Source organism: Euleptes europaea, chromosome 1 (genome assembly GCF_029931775.1).
Source record: "Euleptes europaea isolate rEulEur1 chromosome 1, rEulEur1.hap1, whole genome shotgun sequence".
Classification (NCBI taxonomy): Eukaryota; Metazoa; Chordata; class Lepidosauria; order Squamata; family Sphaerodactylidae; genus Euleptes; species Euleptes europaea.
The window spans coordinates 145,708,992-145,731,946 of NC_079312.1; the positions used below are offsets into that span (position 1 = coordinate 145,708,992).

The 22,955-nt window shown below is 45.7% G+C and overlaps 1 protein-coding gene across 1 annotated transcript; it reads right to left on the reverse strand.

The window, feature by feature from the left end:
• Nucleotides 1-3,359: 3,359 nt before the first annotated feature.
• On the reverse strand, nucleotides 3,360-15,579 carry ARF3 (ADP ribosylation factor 3). Its single transcript, XM_056860172.1, has 4 exons — nucleotides 15,383-15,579; nucleotides 12,378-12,488; nucleotides 7,038-7,162; nucleotides 3,360-3,658 (listed from the first exon to the last, which is right to left on the reverse strand). The coding sequence occupies exons 1-4, from the start codon at nucleotides 15,528-15,530 to the stop codon at nucleotides 3,497-3,499; spliced, it is 546 nt and encodes a 181-aa protein (XP_056716150.1). The 5' UTR covers nucleotides 15,531-15,579; the 3' UTR covers nucleotides 3,360-3,496.
• Nucleotides 15,580-22,955: the final 7,376 nt, after the last annotated feature.

Genomic DNA, 22,955 nt, shown 5'->3' on the forward strand with positions numbered 1-22,955 from the left:
CTATAAGAACTACACTGGCTAGAATGCTCATCCTCATCCCGTGTTCTTTCCCACACACTCTCCTGCACGAACAAGAATTAGAGTTAGAATTCAGTTATTCTAATCACATAGCCATTTGTAAAGCTTTTCTGCCAGAACATCCAAACCTTAAGATTTATGCAAAAAAAGCAAGGTTCTAGCCCTCATGATTACTAAAACTTAAGCCTAGAGCATTTGCTGGTGGCAATGAGAGTAACAAGTGTTTGAGGAAACTCTGGTAAAAGTTATTGTTCTCAACTCAGGCTGCAAAAAAACCAAGGTATCCAATGAAAGGGAGGAACCAAAGAATTTGCTACATGAACTCACGGTCACCTAGTGTGTTGAACTCTCCTGTCTCTCAATGAGAAAATGAGTAATGGTAAAAAAAAGTTTTAAAAAAACTTTCCTAAAAAGGGCTTGTTTGGCACTACAGATCTTCACCTGCAACACATAGCCTCAAGGAAATGCTGAGTACATCCCAAGGTGTGTGCGCATAAACAGTGAGGCCTGAACAGCTAGCCAGAGGGTCTTGTGATCATCATGTATATTCCAGAATATGCCCTGCCCAAGATTTCCATGGAAAATCAAGGTGGAAAAGGCTCTTTGAATGTCACAGTGATGCATGAAACTGCCACAAAAGCATGGAACAAGAGCACTGACAGTACGATTCACTTGGGATATCCCCATTTCTGTTGGAAAATAACCAAGCACAGAGGCATCTGAAGACATCGGATTAAAACCCAACTGTCTCCACTTTCCAGCCCCATGGTCAATAAGCTTCCCCTGTACCTATCAAAAAGGGAACAAGGCAGTTTGGGTGTGGGAAGCATTGTTACAACTGTGACATTCCCTGTTCTCATTCTGGAGCAGCTGGTGGAACAGAGCTCAATCTGATGTCCTGAGGGTGGGCAGGCCTCCTCCCTGGATTAGCAGCTAATGGGATTTAGCAGCTCATCCAATATCTCCCTTCAATACAGAAGGAGAGGGGGCTAAATGCCACTCTGGATCAAAGACACACACCCTCAGCTGCCATAGCTAAGCGCTGCTCAGTTAAGCTGTTTCTAATTAAAGTCAGTAGCAACATAACCATTTCCACTCTACAGCAACCCCAACTGAAAAGGACAGATGATGGACACCAAAGGGAAAAAAATAGCAAGCATATATTGGCAGGACTTAAAGAATCTCATCAACACAGATTCTGCTCAGGTTTGTCTCTTTTCTGAAAGCATAGAATCTTTGCTCCATAACATAACACGCCAACAGCCCAACCCTATGCAGACTTACTCTAGTCTAAGCCCAATTAAATTAGCAGCACTGGAAGTCTTACAACTCACTCCCAAGCCATGCTCACACAAAAAGCTGCTTCATTTTTACACCCTTTTAAATGCTTTTACCCCTGATCTGAGTGGGGGGAGGCATGTATACACAGCACACATATCTTGTGCTACTAAACTGTTTGTTCACATTAATGCAGCAATTTTTGAATGGCATTCCCAAGAGAACAGCTAGTGTGGCCAAATAAAAAACTCCTTTTGAGCCCAGAGCACCAATCACAAAGGGGGGTGCCTAAAACGTCCCTGTTTGGCTTCACCCTTTATCACTCCACTGCACGCTCATGGGCAGCAGAGAAGAAATGAGGTCCTCAATAACACCCCCCATGCACCTAATCCTGTTTGCCTTTGTCCTTGCAATAATAGTTTAGTGTCACCAGTGGAGGGATATATAAACCAATCACCAGATAGGCGCATTAAAAAAAACCTCAAACACCAGACTGGAGCCGGCAGCTACATAAAACAAGTTTAATATCCAATTTGGGGGGGGTGCACAGAGGTCGTGGTGCATCCAACTGTTCAGGGGGCCAAGAAACACACATGTCTCAAAGAATGGACAAAATCAGAAAGGGGGGGATCACTACACCAAGCAAAGGGAGCTGGAGTTTATTTTTTCCAGGGTGTGGGGAGAAGAGAAAGAAACAAATAAATATATATTTGCCAATATGGGGAAGGGAGCACACAGTACCAACACTATCCAGAGGCAGATCAGAGAGTTACATGCAATGACCTGGGTTTGAACCTAATACAATCATTACCTTCCCCCAAAATAATTAAAGGGGGAAAAAAGAAGACCCCCTCCACCTCCGCGAACATGGAAAAATAACCTTACTAGAGCCAGAGCATGTTGAAGGGGGAGGAATGAGAGAAGGGAGTGACCTTTCCAGTGAGGCAATACCTATGCAGTTAGTAAGTCTGAAAAAATACACCCTCGTGAAGCTTCCCAGGACAGGAAACAGCACATTGGTTATGATGGAACTATTTATCTACTGGGATGCCAAAGTGCATGTATCGCACACACATACACATTCAATAGAAGGTGTGTGCTGGCAGGGGAAACGCTTTGCTACGTCTGCATGGGCAGCTTTGGAGAGCAGTGGTCCCAAATCTTTTGCACCAGCCCATACCAATGCCCATTAATGTTGGTCCGTGGGGGAAGGGGGGCATACAGAGGAATGCACGTGGCTCAGGAGAGATGAGTTATACACAGCTCCAGTGCCGTTTGGTCTAAGGCCTAGGATGTAAAGGGTGCAGTTCCTTAACAGCAGAGTAGCTAAACGCATGCATGGTTAAGGAAGTTCACAGAAGAGCAGCACTTCCAGTATCTCAGTGTTGCCAGCAGGGGGTGCTGCCCAATAGACGACGGAAAGACTATGGGGGGGGATGGATGGGATGGAATGAAATGGTATTGTTCATCCTCCTTCACAAACCTGAAAACCAGGAGGGGGGAAAGGAGCCTGTATTCTAGAAGGGCTCCAGTCTTACAGCATGTTAAATCCATTAGTCTCTGCCTACCAGCCCACATTGTGGCTATACACACATGCACGCCCCTCTGCCTCCTGACTTTTATCACTTTGCTTCCCTACCCCACCCACACCAACAGCACAGGAAAATAAGAAAGCAGCTGCCACTGAGTACTGGTCACCTCTGGTCAGAGAGCCCAAGTTTCACAGACCACCAAGAAAATACAAAACTGACCAAAAATTAAAAAAAATATTAAGGGGAAAAAAAGGCCACAGAATCGGCGCCCAACCCCCACTTACCCCAATCCCTTCCACCACGCCCATATATTTTATTATCTATATATATATATATTTATCACACACGCACACACACACACAGAGACCGTGCAAAAAAATCCCAGCAGAGCCAGAACCAGAGAGAGAGAGCGAGAGAAAGAAAGAAAGAAAGAAAGAAAGAAAGAAAGAAAGAAAGAAAGAAAGAAAGAAAGAAAGAAAGAAAGAGAAATTGAACCAAAAGTTAATCCCAACCCACCCAATCCCAACCCCACAGCAACCGGTGCCGGCAAGGGAAAAGCAAACCTGACAGGAAAAGAGAGGAAGGGGATGCGCTGGGGGAAGGGGGGGATCAACCCAAAAAGGAATAGAGAAAGAGGGGCTTAGCCCACCATTCCCCCACACACACACTCATTTCTTGTTCTTCAGCTGGTTGGCCAGCCAATCCAAGCCTTCGTAGAGGCCGTCTCCGCTCGTGGCGCAGGTGGCCTGGATATACCAGTTGCGGTGGCGCAGCGAGTGAAGGCCCAGCTTGTCTGTGATTTCTGCTGCATTCATGGCATTGGGGAGGTCCTGGGAGGGGAGACAGAGAGACATACAAAAAGCATGAAGCTGGCTGCACCCCCATAACTCCAGGAGCCTCAGACTCTTTCTGCACCCCCCTCTCTGTGGAACAGCCATCCCTATCAGCACCGACTTTCAGCAAAAGCTTAGGCCAGGGATCCCCAACCTTTCTGAGCCCATGGGCACTTTTGGGGATTGTGACACGGGGTGGTGGCACAAGCACAAATATGGCTGCCAGAAGAGGTGGAACCAACCAGAAAACCACATACTTACTTATTTAACGTCTTGACTTCACCCAATGCAACAGGAGCAGCAGCCCCAGGCTCCACACTTGAAAGGGGGAAACTGCCTACAGCCCCACCCCCGGGAAAGAAGAGCAGGCTCCTGCTGCTGCCTGCCCCTGCTCTGCCCTCAGGCTGCAGGCATCCAGCAGCAATAGTGGCTCCTGCCCACGTCGGCATGGGGTGAAGGCCATTCCTTGCTTGGCCCCGGTGTGTGTGGGAAGGAGTGCAGCGATCCTGGGGGCCCATCCTGGATTTTTGACCAGGGCACCAGAATCACTAAAACCGTCCCTGCTCACACTGCCCAGTTTGAGATTTTTCTCCCTTTGACCCGAGGGCTGTTTATTCTCTGCACTAAAAATGTTCAAGGCAACCCTAATTGGCATCCTGTATAAACTTAATGCCTCATTTTTGTGTAACTCTTTCAGCAATGGTTGCTATTTTGTGTAACTTATTCTGCTCCTGGAGGGGGGGGGCAAAAGGAGCTATGCTGAAACTCCAAGCGCGGGAAAGTTTATTCAATCACCCTATTGGATGGATGCTGAGATGTCAATAGGTGCTACTGACTCTGCTTTCAAGCATCTCTTCATAACCATAAGAACTAGAAGCTTGCTTTAAGGAAGCAACAGGGGTTCTTGGGAACACACCAGGGCCCTCTGATACTCTAACTTTCCTGCAAATCGCATTTGGAACAATCTCATGGCCAGTGATTTTTTTTAAACTGTGGTTGCAAGACCACCTAGACTAACTGCAAGACCACAGCAAACAAAAAAAGTGGTCTTGGAAAGTGCTGAGAAGCCAGAAGTTTCCTTGACATTTGCTCCAGTGGAAGAGACAAGCGGGACCTTTCAAGCTGAAAGCAAAGAGCAGCTTGCCCCTTCAGCAACAGAAACTGCAGCAGTGGGTACTGCTTCTCAGGAGGCAGCTCTTTCAAAGGGCCCTCCCAAATGGTGATGTTTAAAAAACAACAACTAGAATTCAGAGTCATTCTTATGTACAAACCCTTTAGGCATGGGGCATGCACGAACACAGCAATTTCCCCCATTCACCTTGCAGGGCTGATAGTTTTGACTGCTGAACACTGTGCAACAGAGTACAGAAGGAGCAGACTGTCTTACAAGCCACACCAAACGAAGTAACTGAACTGCAGAACTACACACTAGGAGGTTACCCGTGAATGCCGAGTCAGCTATTTAAACCACAACAGCGTGGTGTAATGGTTAAAATGTTGGGACTAGGATCTGGGTGTCCTGGGTGGTGGCTGATCTGAGGGCCAGAGGCGTGTAGCATAATCAGGCAATGGTCCAAGTCAAATGCTGTGTTGTTTGTAGGTCTAGATCCAAAGCATCAGTACCAGAAGCATAATCAACATGAGGAGTCAAGCTTCCATTCTAGGATTAGAGTCACACAAGTCTCAGGAGTTATCTGTCAGGCTGCTATCTCGATGTCAGTATTGTTTCTGTGTCTGTGCTGTACTGTCTAGCCTCAAGGTCGACCACACATACCAAGGCCTGGGAATTCTACTCCTGGGAAAGTGTACTCTGTTTATGCGTTGCTGATGCTTTGTAATCTCCCGCCATTTACTGCCTTATATTATCGTTTAGCTAGTGAGACTCTCTTAGCTGCCATAATGTAAGCTCCTGACCCTTCGAACCAGAAATCACCACAGAGTCATATAGAATCCAAGCAGATGGCTTTTACTGGTCAAAAAGGCAATACAGTGCATACAGGGAACTATGGCAGCTATGAGAGTCTCACTAGCTAAACGATAATATAAGGCAGTAAATGGCGGGAGATTACAAAGCATCAGCAACGCATAAACAGAGTACACTTTCCCAGGAGTAGCATTCCCGGGCCTTGGTATGTGTGGTCGACCTTGAGGCTAGACAGTACAGCACAGACACAGAAACAATACTGACATCGAGATAGCAGCCTGACATTATCAGAGTTTGCATCAAACATGAGGTGTTGTAACAAGCTGTTTCCACATTGAGTTGGACACAGTTGCCTCCTTAAATAGTCCTGAAGTGAACCAGCTCTTGCTTAAATAGTCCTGAAGTGAAAGCTCATACCCTGCCAGAAAATATTTTTGTTAGTCTTTAAGGTGCTACTAGACTCTTGCTCTTTTCTACTACTGCAGACAGACTAACACGGCTACCCACTGTGAACAGATCTTGCTTGTTACCCTGTCTCAGCATTCCCTGCCTGGTGAAGTTCATCAGCCTCATTAATGTAGTCAAGGAATGGTATTTGTTGGGCTTGTAATCTAGCTCACTTTTGCCAATCGAGTAGCTGTGCCCTGAGTCTTTTGCACCTCTATTCCAAAGGCTCTGTGGGGGCTATCTGGTGACACTGCCTGAGGCTGAGCTTCTGCCACAAGTACGTCCACTGTGCTGCACAGCTATAGGCACGGGGAGGGCCCTACTGTCTGCGGTTGGTCAGCCTTCTGCAGCTTCTTGCTTTTACTGCCTTCTGCTTCAAGATCCTCTTCATCCAAGGAAGCCTCATCAGGCGGACCCATAACACTGGGAAACCCAGGTTCGAATCCTCACTCTGCCATGGAAGCTTGCTGGGTGATCTTGAGTCAGTCACACATTCTCAGCCTCGACCCTGGCAAGTATTTGGATGGGAGACCTCCAAGGAATACCAGAGGTGTGACACAGAAGCAGGCAATGACAAACCACCTCTGAACGTCTCCTGCCTTGAAAACTCTACAAGGTTGTCATAAGCTGGCTGTGATGTAGTATCCAGATAACCTACTCCTGACAAGGATGTAATCTTCCATTTAGCCTTTTTTGTGATGCTGAAGCAATGCGGCTGCATGCCTGGAGCTCCCAAATTCTCCTAGAGGCTCACTGGAATAGAAGCTTATGGCTTCCAGCAGTGTAAAATCCATGGTGCCAGCAAACGAGAAAGCTGCTATATTGGTCTTCTCCACATTTCAAAACTGGAAACCTCTCTTGTTCCTAACAGAAAAGGCTAGAAGGCAACTGGGGAGGATGAACTACTTCCAGACTCACCTCCCCTGCACTTAATCCTCAGGGGGAGCCTGGCTGGCAGCCTGTTCCACCAAGACGCAGCACCCCTTTCTCCCATCCTGGACCTACCTGCTTGTTAGCAAAGACAAGGAGAACAGCATCTCGCAGCTCGTCCTCTGCCAGCATCCGCATCAGCTCCTCACGTGCTTCATTCACTCGCTCTCGGTCGTTGCTGTCCACCACAAAGATCAGACCTACCAGAGAAAGACGGTGGATGTTTGTATAAGGATGCACAACCAAAACAGAGGTGTCTTCCAGGGGAACCAAGGCAGGTAGAGCTACCCAAAGAGAAAACTGGGATCTTTGGCCTCTTGGACTGGAAGGAAAGAGGGGGAGGGTGTGCCACTTTTTGTTTTTTTAACCAGATGAGAGCTGGGTTTTGCATGTGTGTGTATTACTCAGAACCAGATGAAAGGTGGGTCTGGATTTGTTTTTGCCTGATGTTTCCAAAACCCAGGTGGGAGTGTCTTTATTTCTGTTCCTTTGCCAGGTGGGAGAGATGTACTTGGGGAGATGGAATGGGGTGAGAGAGGATGCCATGATTCACAGTGTATAGGGTAGGGGTGATATAGTGGTGGGAGAAAAACAGGCCGGGGAAGGGACAGCAGACAACCACATGCTGTTTCCCCTTCTGGCTGTTTTTCCAGCCAAAGTGATATTGGTAACCATATAAAACATCCCACCAGGATATAACATCCTGCTGCAAAAGGCCAGGTGAGTCAGAAAAAACAGCAGTCATCCAGGATGGGCTGACCTAGCATGTATCACTTAACTAGGGCAGTGGGGAGCAGTAAATCTCTCCCAGTTGTGCCTTCCAGGGTACTCAGTGATACATCAGCACAGGTCTGGTGGGCAGGAAGGCTGTGTTGCTGTAGTCTATAAGACTCGATCCCCCTAGCATGGTGCCCCATTCAGGACACTACTGGTTTTGAAGCTGTGTACCTAATGTTGGCATTGAGAGACAGCTGCCTAACTGTCTCCCTACCTTAGCTGACATAGCTGGTCTCGGGGGTGGTGTTCAGGACTCCTAGACTGGTTATCCTAGGTGACTTCAACATCCACACCAAGGCTATCTTGTCAGGTGCAGCTCAGGGTGTCATGGCCTCCATGACAATCATGACCTTGTTTCAGGTAATAACTACACATTGTGTAGGTCACACTCTTGATCTGGTATTTCATTATGGGCAGAAGGAATGTGATCTGAAGGTGAAGGAATTCACGACAGTTACTTCGTAATGGACAGATTGCTACCTGCTTGGGTTTAGATTTACAGGGATACCAAGATTTTTCAGGGGTGGGAGATCTATTAAATTTAATCCACTCCAGAGTCAGATGAATCCAAATGACTTATTATTACCTGCTTGGGTTTAAATTTGCAGTGATACCAAGACTTTTCAGGGGTGGGGAATTTATTAAGATAATCTACTCTAAAGCCACATGAATCCAAATGACTATTATTATTTTATTCTATTTATACGCAGCCCTTTCCCAGCAGGGCCAGGCTCAGGGCAGCTTACAATAACCACAACGATAAATAGATATATAAATAAAAGATTAAGACATTTCTGGTGACTCTAGGCAATTTTCCTGTTGATATGGTTGGTGCTCCTGTCAATGCCCTGGTTGACCTCTGGAATGAGGAGATGACCCAGGCAGTTGACACAATCACTCCCAGGTGCCCTCTCTCAAGTTTTAGAACTCAGGTAGGCCCTTGGATTAATGAAGGATTGCAAGCAATTAAAAGAAAAGGGAGTCAGCTAGAGATACAGCAGAGGAAGACTCAGGGCGAATCCCATAAGACACAGGCAAAAGCTCATTTTAAAGCGTACTCCGGGGCAGAGATGGCAGCAAAGAAACAACAGTGTTAGGTTAGTGGAACCTGTTCCAGGTGGTCGAAGGCCTGTTAGGATCTGGCCTGCGGAAGGCGGTGGACTACCTGGTGGCGTGCTGTGTCCATTTTGCTCAGCACTTTGCAGGTAAAATCTCTCATATCCATTCCAACTTGGGACTCTACATTAGCAGTGACAGAGTCAGATGGTGCCAGGGTGCTGACTTGGGTTTAGCCCTGGCTATGGGGCTGGAACAGCCTTGATTGCCCTGGTGGATGAATTGCGCCAGGAAATGGACAGAGGGGGTGTGACACTGGTGATTCTCATGGTATCCTTCTGGACCTCCTATCCAGGCTGAGATTGAGAGGCACTGTTCTGTGGTGGTTCTGGTTTTACCTGGAAGGTGTTTCAGAAAGTGGTGTTGGGGGACTGCTACTCAACCCCTTGGCCTTTGGAGTTCCACAAAGTTCCATCTTGTCCCCTATGCTCTTTCACTGCTGGCTGAAGCTATCCAGAGGTCTGGTGGCTGTCACCAATATGCGGATGACACTCAGCTCTATCTCACACTTGCAGCTGAGTGCAGGGAGGCTGTAGAAACCTGAACCAGTGCCTGGAGGCAGTTTTGTAGTGGATGTGGGATAATAAACTGAAGCTTAACCCTGACAAGATGGACGTACTACTGGTGAATGGAAAGTCTGATTTAAGGTGCTGCCCATTCAGGATCGTGTTGCACTTGAAGGAACAGGTCCATAGTCTGGGGGCACTCTTGTGCCCACACCTACTGCTAGATAAGCAGGTGGCAGATGTGGCCAGGAGTGCCTTTTACTAGCTTTTGTTAGCTAGCTTCAGCCTTCTTTGGGCAGAACAGATCTGACCCCTGTGTGGTGCATGCCCAAGTTACATCTAGATTAGATTATTGAAATGTGCTCTACATGGGACTGCCCTTGAAAAGTGTTCTGAAACTTCAATTGGAGTGGGTCCAGGATGTTGACTGGAGTGGCTCACAGGGATTATATCACTTGTCTTGGCCCTATTTGTTTCCAGGCACAATTCAGGGTGCCTGACCTTCAAAGCCCTATAAGGTTTCGAACCCACATATATGAAGGACTGCCTAATCCCTTATGAACCCACACAACCACTAAGATCATGTTCAGAGACCCTTCTTTGAGTGCCCCTGCCTTCTGAGACTAGGTGGGTGGCAACCTGGGAGAGGGCCTCCTCGGTCAACACACCAAAGCTCTAGAACTCTCTCTTCCCAGGGAGATTTGTCTGTCCCCTTCTGCTGCCATCTTCTTTCAAATGGCATTCCCTCCTTCCTAACCAACATTTTAATTGCTCTTTTTTGGCATGCATTTCAACTCTGTTTTTCAATTGTTTTAATGATGTGTGTTTGGGAGGGTCAATTTTAATAGTTTTAAAATGTAATTTTTTTATGTCTGTTTTAAATTGTTATCTGCCTTGTGAAGCAAAAAGGCGGCATACAAATTTTGTAAATAAATACATTTTTAAAAGCATGAAGGGCTAGAGACCAGAAGTTGGATACCTCCTCGCCTATCAGAAACCCCATTACAGTGCCAAGATCCCAGGCCTCTTTGAACTGAAACAGAAGCAGAACACATGTGATAGGGTTTATGTATTTACTTCACTTATATCCCACTTTTCTCCAAGTAGGGACACAAAGCAGCTTTGTTCTCCACTTCTGTTTTGTCCTCACTACAACCCTGTGAGGTATGTTAGGCCAAGAGAGAGTGGCTGGCCCAAGATCAGAGAGTGAGCTTCCGTGGCTGAGTAGGGATTTGAAACCTAGATCTCCCTAGATCATGGTCTGACACTTTAACCACTACACCACACTGGCTTTCAGGTTGAATGACCAGGGGCTCAAAAAATCTAGCAATCTGAAAAGAAATAGAGGGTAGGTAAGTAGATCACAATCCCATGTCTTCACAAAGAAGAGGGAGGCAAAGCTCTGCTCAGGAAATTAACCGTCTTTTCTCCTCAAGAACAGAAAAGGGTAGTAGTAAATCACATTGTTCTAAATTAAAGGTCTTGGCAGCCTCATTAAGACTCTTCTCCAGTCTTTGCAAAAATAAAGAGTTTGGGGGACATCACAATGATTGAATTTTTTTCTTCCTTCTTCACTACCCTCCCTTGCCCCAGAAGACACATGGCTGGACTGGCTTGTTTTCAAAGTTTTAAACTAATTTCTTTTGAACATTCTACAGCAAGACCTAACTTCAAACCAGCATAAAATTCAAATTCATTAGTTAAAATCAGGCTTCGCTTTGTCAGTTTGTTTACCAAGAAGCACCACGAACTTCCAGGCAGGATGCTGAACACAAGAAATTGGGAAATCAGAATCTTGATGGTGCAATGCCAAGAATGTTAAAACAGGACAGGCTGGATTTGACCCAAGGGGTCATATAAGGCCCATCCAGAACTAAATGATTTTATGCCAGTCTTGCAAGTAAGTCAATGTAAAAGTCTGGCATACAAAGGTTTTTACCAGCCTGTTGGCTCACATATATCCAAGTAAGTCATTTGTGGACAGAAGTAGAGAAGCCTTTACAAAACTGCGTCCCCGTTTGATCACCGATGGCAATTCTTACTTGCCCAGAGACCGCTTCTGCCCAGAGACCATTTCTGCTTTTAAAAACAAGAGCTGCCAGACGTTTCTGCCTGCTCAACTCCTGATTGCAAATTTCTTCAACATCTGTAGGTAGCATCATCTACTGGCAAAGAACTTGTATAATTAAATATTACTTAATGTTTCATCTAAGTTAAGATAATTCCTTTTTCTTTTCCTCAGAGGTTCCAAAGGTAGCCAACTCCCAGGGTGTTTCAGCCACATGCCCTCACTGACTTTCTTGGGTCATTCAGAGGTCACAGTATTACTCTATGGCAAAGCTTCTTAAACTGTGGGTTGTCACTGAATGTGGGGTCCGGGAAAAATTTGGCAAGAGTAAAAGGTTTCTGAACCTTTTATCAGTAAATGTTTGATTTGTATACCTCTTTTATATACCTATGTACCTGGGGTCATGTTAAAATTTCTCGGGCAAAAAGGGCTCGCGAATGGGAAAAGTTTAAGAAGCTCTGCTCTATGGAACTGTGAGATCCACCCACCAGAGATGGCCATCTGCTACTGTTGATCTCCTAGGAAGCATAGTATAAATGGCTAGTGTCAGACTCAGATCGGGGAGAGCCTGGTCAAATCCTCAGTCTGCTGTGGAAGCTTGCTGGAGACCTTAGCCCAATCACACTCTCTCAGCCCAACCTACTTCACAGGTTTTGGTGCTGTTGTCAGAATAAAATGGAGGAGAGGAGAATGATGTTGTAAGCTGCTTTGAGTCCCCACTGGAGAGAAAATTATGACAGAAGTAAAAAATAAGCAAGAGTCAAGAGCCCATGATGGACCAAGTCAACTTAACCTTGAAAAAAAAAACAATTCAAAATTTCAAATCCTTTCTCCCAAGGCAAATATGCAAACAGGGTGCAATAGCTGCTGTCCTGAACCAGGGAAATAAGGTCACAAAGAAAAGAAGCTTTGTAGCCCCCACCTGCCCATTTCCCCCCCTACTCATACCCTGGGTGTTCTGGAAGTAGTGCCGCCACAGGGGCCGTATCTTGTCCTGGCCACCCACATCCCACACAGTGAAGCTGATGTTCTTGTACTCAACCGTTTCCACGTTGAACCCTAAGAGAAAAGAAAGGTGAGAACCCAGTTTTACACAGCAAGAAGTTTAGCCCTTCCTATGAGCCAAAGAGCGGAGTATCACAAAACACAAAAGACATTCAAAGGCCATAACCATGGAGAGCCACTCCACAAGCCCAAGGGTCATGGTTGCATGAGTATGGGCATTGCTAGAACCCAGAATACCAGTGGGGAGATAGACTTGGCCTTAAAATGGTAGTTCTTTTGTCAACAACTACCAGTTAACAAGTGGGCCTAAATTTACAAACAGTCAGTCCTTGAGCATTTAGAAAGGATGGATCTGATCACTAAGAGCCAGGATAGGTTTCTCAAGAACAACTCATGTCAGAGTAATCTTCTCTCTCTCTCTCTCTTTTTTTTTTTTTTGACAAAGTTACCACCTTGCTGAATCAGGGGAATGCTGTAGACATAGTTTATCTTGATTTCAGTAAGGCTTTTGATAAGGTTTCACATAGTATTCTAGTTGACAAATTGGGAAATGTGGTTTAGATCCTATTACTGTTCGGTGGATCGGTAATTGGTTGACAAATCACACCCAAAGAGTGCTTGTTAATGGTTCCTCATCCACTTGGAGAGAAGTGACTAGTGGAGTGCCTCAGGGATCTATCCTGGGCCCTGTGTTGTTCAACATCTTTATAAATGATTTGGATGAAGGAACAGAGGGGGTGCTTATTAAATTTGCAAATGATACTAAATTGGGAGGGGTAGCAAATATGGTAGAAGACAGAGCCAGGATACAGGATGATCTTGACAGGCTGGAGAATTGGGCTAAAACTAATAAAATGCACTTCAACAAAGATAAATGTAAAGTTCTGCATTTAGGTAGGAAAAGTCAAATGCATAATTATAGGATGGGGGAGACTTGTCTGAGCAGTAGTGTGTGAAAAGGATCTTGGGGTCTTAGTAGACCAAACACTGAACGCGAGTCAGCAGTGTGATGAGGTAGCTAAAAAGGCAAATGCGATCTTGGGCTGTATCAACAAAAGTATAGTGTCCAGATGACACGATCTACTCTGGTTAGACCTCACCTAGAGTACTGAATTCAGTTTTGGGCACCACAATTTAAGAAAGATGTAGACAAGCTGGAACGTGTCCAGAGGAGGGCAACAAAGATGGTGAGGGGTCTGGAGACCAAGTCCTATGAGGAAAGGTTGAAGGAGAAGAAGACTGAGATGTGATATGATAACCATCTTCAAGTACTTGAAGGGCTGTCATACAGAGGATGGTGCCGAGTTGTTTTCTGTTGCCCCAGAAGGTCAGACCAGAACCAACGGGTTGAAATTAAATCAAACGTGTTTCCGTCTAGACATTAGGAAGAATTTTCTAACAGTGAGAGAGGTTCCTCAGTGGAACAGGCTTCCTCGGGAGGTGGTAAGCTCTCCTTCCCTGGAGGTTTTTAAGAAGAGGTTAGATGGCCATCTGTCAGCAATGCTGATTCTATGACCATAAGCAGATGATGAGAGGGAGGGCATCTTGGTCATCTTTTGGGCATGGAGGGTCCCTGGGGGTGTGTGGGGGGTGGTATTTGTGAGTTTCCTGCATTGTGCAGGGGGTTGGACTAGATGACCCTGATGGTCCCTTCCAACTCTAATTCTATGATTCTACTCTTCAGGCTTACCAGGAAAAAGTGCTCACTAGTGAACATGTTGCCATGGGGAAGCTGAATTTAAGCACACGTTGCACCAAATTGTCATATTTCACACCTTTCCAATCCAAGCAGAATCCCAACAGTGGATTCAAGAAACCATGAGCTCTAGTATTACTAACACCAATTACTCACAGTAAGTCATCCCTTCAACATAACTGAACAAAAATCATATGAATGGAAAATCGTAAGGTACAACACAACCTGTTTTTTTCCAGAGGGTTCTAGCACAAGCACCCCCACCCCTAAAATGAATGGAGGTTGCACAGCAACAGTGGCCTCAAAATGCCTTCAGAAAAACATTCCGTTCTTCTCGTCTCTGAACCTTTAGGACCAGGCTAGCATGCTTACAACCAGAAAAAGGAGCTTGCTTTTAAAAAAGTAGAAAGCATATAATTTCAGGATTCTAATAAGCACCTTGTGTTCTGAAAAACAAAGCTACCATCAGTTTATTTATTTGTTTTATTTTTTAAATTTATAGCCCACCCTCATTCCAGTCAAACCAGGCTCAGGGCAAGTTGACGGCTAAAATGAAACCTCCATGTCTAGAGAAAGTATACCTTTGCATCCTAGACACTGCTAACAGCGGAAGGCCTTCATGTCCTGCATCTGTCTGGCTACTGTAGGAAACATGATGTCAGTTCTTACTCCTTAAGTTGGTTTGATGATGAAATTTGTGCTAATGGTATGGCATAGGACAAAGGGGTGCTTGCAAAGTTAGAGTGACAGCCTTCTCAGTTTACAGTCTGACAACCCATTCCACTCCAGTGAGCAGAAGCCAGACATCCTAGGTATGAGAGAGCCCCTGCCTCAATGAATCTACGTTCCAAAGCCAAGGTAGAAGCCTTGGAACCCCAATAATGTCAGATGTACACGAGCTATTGGTATCATAGGCTTTTTTTGTTCCAAGTGATTATTTGTTCCACTTCTAGCTGCTCCCAGTTCTGAGTCATTCTAATTAAGCCCACTGCATACCCCATCAGGTAGGAACACCAGACTAAGATTAATGATGAGAAAGCTGTTGTAGCTCTCTAGAAACCCTCCCCCCAGGTGAAGTAGGGAAGATTGAATGGATAAGGTTCACTGGGGGAAGTTAGGTGTTTGCTTGAACAGCTGCCCCCAAAGTGGAATAACCATATGATAATTTGCATCAAGCAGCCATCATATGACTAATTTTACTCTTGAAGGGAGAAGAATGCACTTCTGGCACTTATAAGAACAGAGACCATACCAATAGTTGGGATGGTGGTGACAATCTCTCCCAGTTTCAGCTTGTAGAGAATAGTGGTCTTCCCAGCAGCATCCAGCCCCACCATAAGAATGCGCATCTCCTTCTTGCCGATCAGGCTCTTCAGCAGGTTGCCAAAAATGTTCCCCATGGTGGCAGGTTCGACAGCACAGGATGTTGCTTTTTCTCCGTTCAGTGGGTGTCAAGGGCAAGTCCTACAAAGGTAGAAAGGGCTATAAACGGGAGGAATACCAACTCCCAGCATGTCTTGCAAGGAAGTTAAATGCAACAGGGGAAAACAGAAGCAGAACAGTTTCGAGATTAGCCAATTGAGTACTCGTGGAGCTAGGAGGTCCCCCAAAAGGATAGTATTCTTAGCCTAGACTTGCAATGTAATACATTTCAGCTTAGATTAGCAACATGAGCACACAGGATCTTGAGAATGATGGTTTACAGTTGTCTAATTACTAAGTCCTGCTTCACCCACACATGTACACAACATTTGGTTACACATTCAGCTGCCAGCCATCAAGTACATAAGAAACTAATTCCATTGAAAAAGAAAAAGGTGTTCAAGATACACAAGGTGATACACAATGTTACAGATAACCTTTCATCTATAAAGTCCCATTCCCCTTTGCCAGGTCTTCATTTGAGGATGTAGTTACCAAGTGATGATCACACATGTGTATAAGCAACCCAAAGACACTCAAGAAAATGTCTTTCCTAAGGGGTGATTTTGTTCAAGTACAAGGTTCTGCTAGAAATGAAATCCAGCTTTCTGTGATTTAAGGCAGGATTGCAAGTAAACCTACAAAAGTTACTAGCATGTAGTATTTCTCTGCCAACAGACATTTGTTATTCATTTTTGATGTTTCTGCTAACTTTTCCCCCCAGTTGACCAAGTCTTCTCTAGTCACTCGGACTCAATGTTCACTTGCCACTGGCAACCAGACAACTGGCCATTCCAACCTGAAGATTTATCAGTCAGGCTAAATGAAGTTCACTTGTACATCTCAGTTCTCCAACATCTCATTGCCCCAATATTATATAATTCACTTGAGATTCAAGTAAATAGACATACTCTAGTTACTGATTTTGTCTAGCTTTCCCCGTTTTATCTGAACTTTTTGTCCAGAAAATTTTTAATTAACCTTACAACTTAGAAGAGAGAAAACAGGTCTTGCTGGCAAGGTTTGGGGTGCTCTCAGCAGTGACAATTTTGAGGAGGATACGTGAGGAGTCCCTGGGCAAAACCAGCTTTTGACAGGGAAACAGTAAACTGAAGTGCTGACAGAGCATTCAGAAAGCCATTATTTCTAATCTGTACCTAATCCACTGGCAGGAATAATGCAAGCAGGGCCTGGATCCCACCCCCCAATATTATTAGTCTATGGAACACTGTTGCAATTGGTGTGGAAGCCAGTAGCTTGGTTTCAAGAGTATCCAACAATCTATTAATTATATGAACCTCATTAGACATCACTTGCAGGATGCATATATACTGCCCAAATATCTGCTTTACAGGCAGTTAAGTGGGTCTCATGGTAGTAGGGAACAATAGGATCCCTTATTCAATGACCACTTTTAATTCTAATATTGTGGAAGGAGGAAGGCTGCCGTTGTCTATCTTGTTCATTTCTCATGCCCTATTGCAATTCTCACATGTCAAGGATGGCAACACACTGGCTATCCTGCTTCATTCAGCTTCCAGCAAAAATTGAAGGTTGTGAGGGGAAATAAGAAATTGTCTCATGGCTTCTAAATGACATAAGCTTCTAAAAGACTAGATCAGGCCACAATCCCAGATTATCAGTGGTCCAAGAGAATGCAGGGTTGAATGGGCAGCTGGTTTTATTCAGCATAGCTATGCCTGAGTGCTTTTAGTGTGGGACACTACAATTCCCAGCATGCCTTTGGCATGCGGAGGCATGAATTCCAGGAGGATGTGAAGTAAAGTATCTGAACCACAGATCTCACATGATGTGGTTGTGTTTCCAGAAGGGACGCAGCCCATCTTGAATTGTGCGGTGCCCCCCAATCTAGGTTAAGCGCTTGTCTTGGTATCACTGATAGGAACCCCAAGAAAGTAACATCTTGGTAAGGAAGGAACTCGAATACAGCCTATGTCTGCACGCAAAACAATACCCCAATCCAGAGAGAGTGCCAGGGACAGACATCACATAGTCAAGCACTGACTGATAATGGATCCTTTCTCCTGCGTCATGATAACAGAAAGGCAAAACAGAGGGAGGCGAGGGAACCTGTGCCAGGCACTGCCTGTCACACTCAGGCAAGCCCTATAGGGCAGCATTTATGACTGCTACAGAGCTTAGTCAGGAGACAAACCCAAAGGATCACCAAATTGACTCAAAACCCTAGAAAGTCTTGTGGGATTCCACCTCTCAGCTTTTGGCATGTAAGATATAGTTACAAACACAAACCTTTACTGGCATCACGTGTAAGACATAGTTTATTAGATTACAGCCCAAAGAACAAAAGCCAAGGATCTTGGCTCAACCAGCTAAGCTGGTCTCTCCTTCCCAAAAATCCAGATTTCTCAGGTCCCACACGCCTCCCCCTGATCCAGCCCCAATGCTGGAAGTGTGAGACACTCTTGACACATCCCAGAATCCAGGGATCCCCCTTTTGCGTGGGGTGCTTCTGGCGCCCCCTTCAGCCCGCAAGCAGCAAAGGCCTTTTCTTCACCCTGTTCCCTCCAGCCTTCCCAAAGCCCGGCTAGCGGATCCTCCCCTTCACAACCCTTTTAGCCTCGCAATCTAAAGCAGCCGAGGAAGCGCGGACGATCCGCACCCCGACTCCGCCGGCTCCCTTCCTCCAGTCCTCGCGCCGAACGCCCAACTCCCCAGCTGCGGCCGCCCTCCCGAGAGCCACCCACTCGCCCACCCACCCGCACCCCCGCGAGCCGCGGAGCGCCCCTCCCTAACTCCCCAAGGGCTGCTGCGTCTCTTTGCTCCGGCGCGGGCGGCTCCCCGAAACGCCGCCGGGGCAATCGCCTCCCCACCCCCAACACCCACCCCCACCCTGCAACGCGTGCGCTCTTGAGCGGCGAGACTGTATAGCAAGCGCTCTACCCCCCAAGCACCGCCCCACGCTGCCGCTCCCAAGCCCACCGCCGAATCTCCATCCCAAAGCATTGCCAAGCCCTCTGTTTATTGAACCCAAAACACACACGGCGCACTGCCGCAAAGCCCTCCTCTGGGGTTTCAAACGGACCTCGGCGGCGCCCCCTCCCCGGCCGCCTCCCCTCCCCTCCCCTGCTGCGCCCCAAGCTCGGCTCTTCTGCAGCTGCAATGCCTCCCCCCACTTCACACCCCCCCCCGCACTGGGCCATTTGCTGCCGCCGCCCCCGCGGGCCGAGTGGGGCCCTGGCGCCCACCTGGCGCCCACCTGCTCTCCTGCGCGCGCGCCGCCTCCGCCTCCCTTCTGTGCCACCTGCCCAGCTGACTCTGCGCTGCGAGTCCCCCTCAAGCCGGAAGCAGCCGCAACTGAAACAGGCAGAGCGAGCAGGGATCCGGCAGGCCCGTGGACACGACGCTCTCGCGAGAACTTGCCGCCCTCTCGCTACTCCGGGGCGGGGGCGTGACTCTCGCGAGATCACCACAGCTGTCATCTCCATGGCAGCAGGTGCAGCAATTGCGGGGGGGGGGGTGGTGCGAGGGCGCCGCCGCGATAGCAGCAGCGGTGGTAGAGGGGACTTTTCATTAATTATTTTATTTTATTAGATTTTTATCCCGCCCTTTCCCGAAAAGGGAAAATTAAAACAGCAGACCAGTAGCACCTTAAAGACTAACTCCTTGCATTCTAGAAGAAGCTTTTGTGAGTCAGAGCTCACTTCCTCAGATACAAGTATACATCTAAAGACATTCCAATGCACCTAAAATGAGATAGGTCTGACTCACAAATGCTTATGCTGGACACCTGGAATAAAATTTGTTACCTCTAAAAGTACTACTAGATTCCTGGTTAATTTCCCTACAAATCGTCCCTCAGGAATGATTTTCATACATTTCATTTATTATCATTAGGGGGTTGCTGTATTGGTGAGATGGAAGCGGGACTGGCATTGTCATTTTCTTCTTGTGGCAAGTAATAGTGGAGGACAATGTGCATTGGGTTGCTAACTTTTTTTTTTTTCCGCCAGACTGACCCTACTCCTGTACCTGGCAAGTGAGGCATTTAGCAGCTCATCATATCATGGTGAAGTTTCACCTGCTTGCACACAGGAGCACAATCAATACAAAGCTGGCAACACTAGCATGTTCAAGGTGCTGGAGATGGTGACAGCACCTTGTTTTACCAGAGGACCCAAAGTGGTAGGTCAGGTCTGTCCTCCACTCCCTACCCCAACCAAGTATCAACAAACCCCACCACCAAAGCCATCCTTCCTATATATCTCTTGTAATAGGAGAAAGGGGAAACTGGTGTTCCTCAGGAAACCTTCACCTGCAGATCTCTGTCTAGTGTAACAGGACAGAGGCAGCCTATGGGAGATGGCATATAATCTGCACTTTTAATCAATATATTTATTTATTTCTATTTCAGTCCACTTTTCTTGCTGAGACTCAAGACAGATTACAAAAGTAGAAGACAATGGAATAAAAACAGTATAGTATGTATGATAAATTGCAATAAAAATTGCCAATTTTTTTTTTTTGGACAGACTCTAAAACTAGAGCCCTGCTAATCAGCTCTGTATATGTAAGTGCACCACATTTGGCTTCCTGTCTTAGTGAGGCCAGGCAGATACAGAGGTTCTGGCTCAGAGAAGCACATGCAATATCATCAGCCCACTAATTTGTTTATTTATTTGTTTTTTATTATAATAATTATTAGCTAGATTTTTTTAGAGGATGACCCCAATTCAGAAATATGTGTGTGAGGCATCTAACAGTTGGCTGGATGGTTGGCATGGTCTACTTATATAGGGGAGCCTGAATGCAATCCCTTCTACTTCCTACATCAGGGATCATGGTGTACATCACAATTCTTGCTCCCACTGAATCAGTCTTGGCAAAGTGGACAAATGGGACGGAGTTTAGGGTTGCCAGCAAGCTGGAGAAAAAAAAATGTCCTGCCCCTTTAACAGAGGCTTAACAGGATATTATTTACCAGGTGCTGTGAAAATTTTCAACTGCCCATTTCCAAACATTCAGCCCCTGTTAAAGGGGCAAGACATTTTCCTCGAAGTTGTTGCAACCCTCGCAGTTTCAACCCTTCCACATTGAGCCCATTTTGGGAAGTGGGAAGGCATGATATAAATAGCTTAATTTTTTTTAAAAAGAAAATCTATTAGTAAATAAACAAAACACATGACTTTTTACTCTCTTGACCCAACTGCACATTCTAGATATATTCAGGTCCCCAGTGAAGGGCCATCTGTGGCTCAAAATATACCGGGTTTGGGTAATAAAGAAACAAATCCAACTTTGCCCCCTTCTACAGTCTACCTCATTTACAGAGCTTGTTGCACAGGAACAGTGTGGTATGAGTACCCCCGTATTTCTGAGCCCATACAGGTACTTGCAGAGCAGTAATACTGGCATGCTGGCAGTCATCAACTAGTGTGGCACAGTGCTATCTGTGGCTTTTTGACAGCACTGAGAGGTTCTCAGGAATAGACAGGAACTGCTATGGATCCAGAGGATCTGTTTGGTACAGATTTTATTTTGAAGTTGGAAACATAGAAACCTAGATCTGGAAGGGACTTCCAAGGGTCATTTAGTCCAAACCCCTCACAATGCAGGAAATTTACACCTACCTCCCCGCCACTCCCTCAGTGACCCCTGCTCTATGCCTGGAGGAAGGCAAAAAATCCTTGGACCTACCTCTTCCTCGTTCTTTTTCATGCTCCAAACATAACCAAAGAACTTTTTTTGTTGTGTTTAGCATCTCTCGCTAGCCTAAGCTCATACTGAGCATTAGCTTTTTTAACGCTCTCCATACAAGCACTGGTTATTTGTTTATATCCATCCTTGGTTATATGGCCCTCCTATTTCCTAAATATGTCTTTTTAAATTCTCAGATCTTTAGAAAGCTGTTTATGGATCCACCCTGGCTTCTTTAGGTTCCTCCCGTTTTTCCTTCTCATTGGAATTGTTTGTGATTCTGCCTTCAATATCTCACTTTTAAGAAATGCCCATCCCTCTTGAACTGCCTTCTCCTTGAGTATTTCTGACCATGGGAGTCTACCAAGCATAACTTTGAGTTTGATAAAATTACTTTTTCTAAAGTCCAACCTATTTGTCTGATTATATACAGCTTTTCCCTTCCCAAGGATCTTAAATTCCAAAATTACATGGTCACTACTACCTAGGGTGCCCACTACTTCCACCTCATCAGCCAGTTCTTCTTTGTTGGTGACCTTGTTCATCAACCAGAAATAACTTCAGATAGATGGGCTCTTAATATTGTTCATTTTAGTTATTGTTTAGAATTTAAGTCATTGCCACCTGGGCAGTTTGCTCAGCAGGCTATTAATAATCACTTACCTCAGTTAAAAGAGGAAGTGGAAGAGTTAATAGGTAAAGGAGCGTTACAGGTGGTTCTGGAACCTGATTCAGAAAAAGGATGGTGGAAACAGCTATCCTTGATTTGAGAGGAGTTAATTAGTTTCTTAAAATAACAAAGTTCAGAATGGTTTCATTAATGTTGGTGTTACAATTACTAAAAAAGGATGTTTGGTTTGCAGTCATGGACTTAAAGGATGCTTATTTGTATGTGCACAAACATCCAGAATACAGAAGATTTCTTCAATTTCGTTTTGCTGAGAAGGTTTATCAATACACTGTATTGCTGTTTGGACTGACAACTGCTCCAAGAGTATTTACCAAGTGCATCACACCTGTGGTGGCCTTTCTTAGGATGGAAGGCTGTACATTATATCCATACTTAGGCAACTGGCTTATAGTGGCCTCATCTAGGGAGCAGCTGCTCAAGGATATGAACATCATAGTCCAAACATGCAAAAGATTGGGGCTGGTTATAAATTATAAGAAGTCGAAAATGGAACTGGCTCAGAATGTGCAATTAATTGGGGCCTGTTTGGATTCTAGGGAGGGCAAGGGTTTCCAAAGAAAGAGGTTGGTCAATCAGGACAATAATACACAAGTTCATGAGGAATTGCTTCCAGTCAGCTAAGGTGATTCAGTCATTATTGGCCCTTATGGTGACTACAACAGCAGTACTACCATTTGCTAGGCTCTTTATGAGGCCGCTCCAGTTGTGGTTTGTAGGGGTTTCAGGCCTATGGTGCACTCACCATACAGGAGACTGTCTATCCCAAGAAAGGTTATATGCTCACTTGCACGATGTATGCTTGATGAGCTATTGTTCATGGGGACTCCATTTGGTATATTTTCACATGACTCAGTAGTTATGTCAGATGCCTCAAAGTTGGGCTGGAGGGCTCACTGTGAAGGGGCAGAGGTACAAGGTGAATGGTTGCCAGTGGAAATGGAGTTCCATATTAATTTGCTTGAACTTAGAGCTATTAAAAATGTCCTAACTTCATTTACAGATATGTTGCATGGAAGAGCAGTTCTGGTCCAAACAA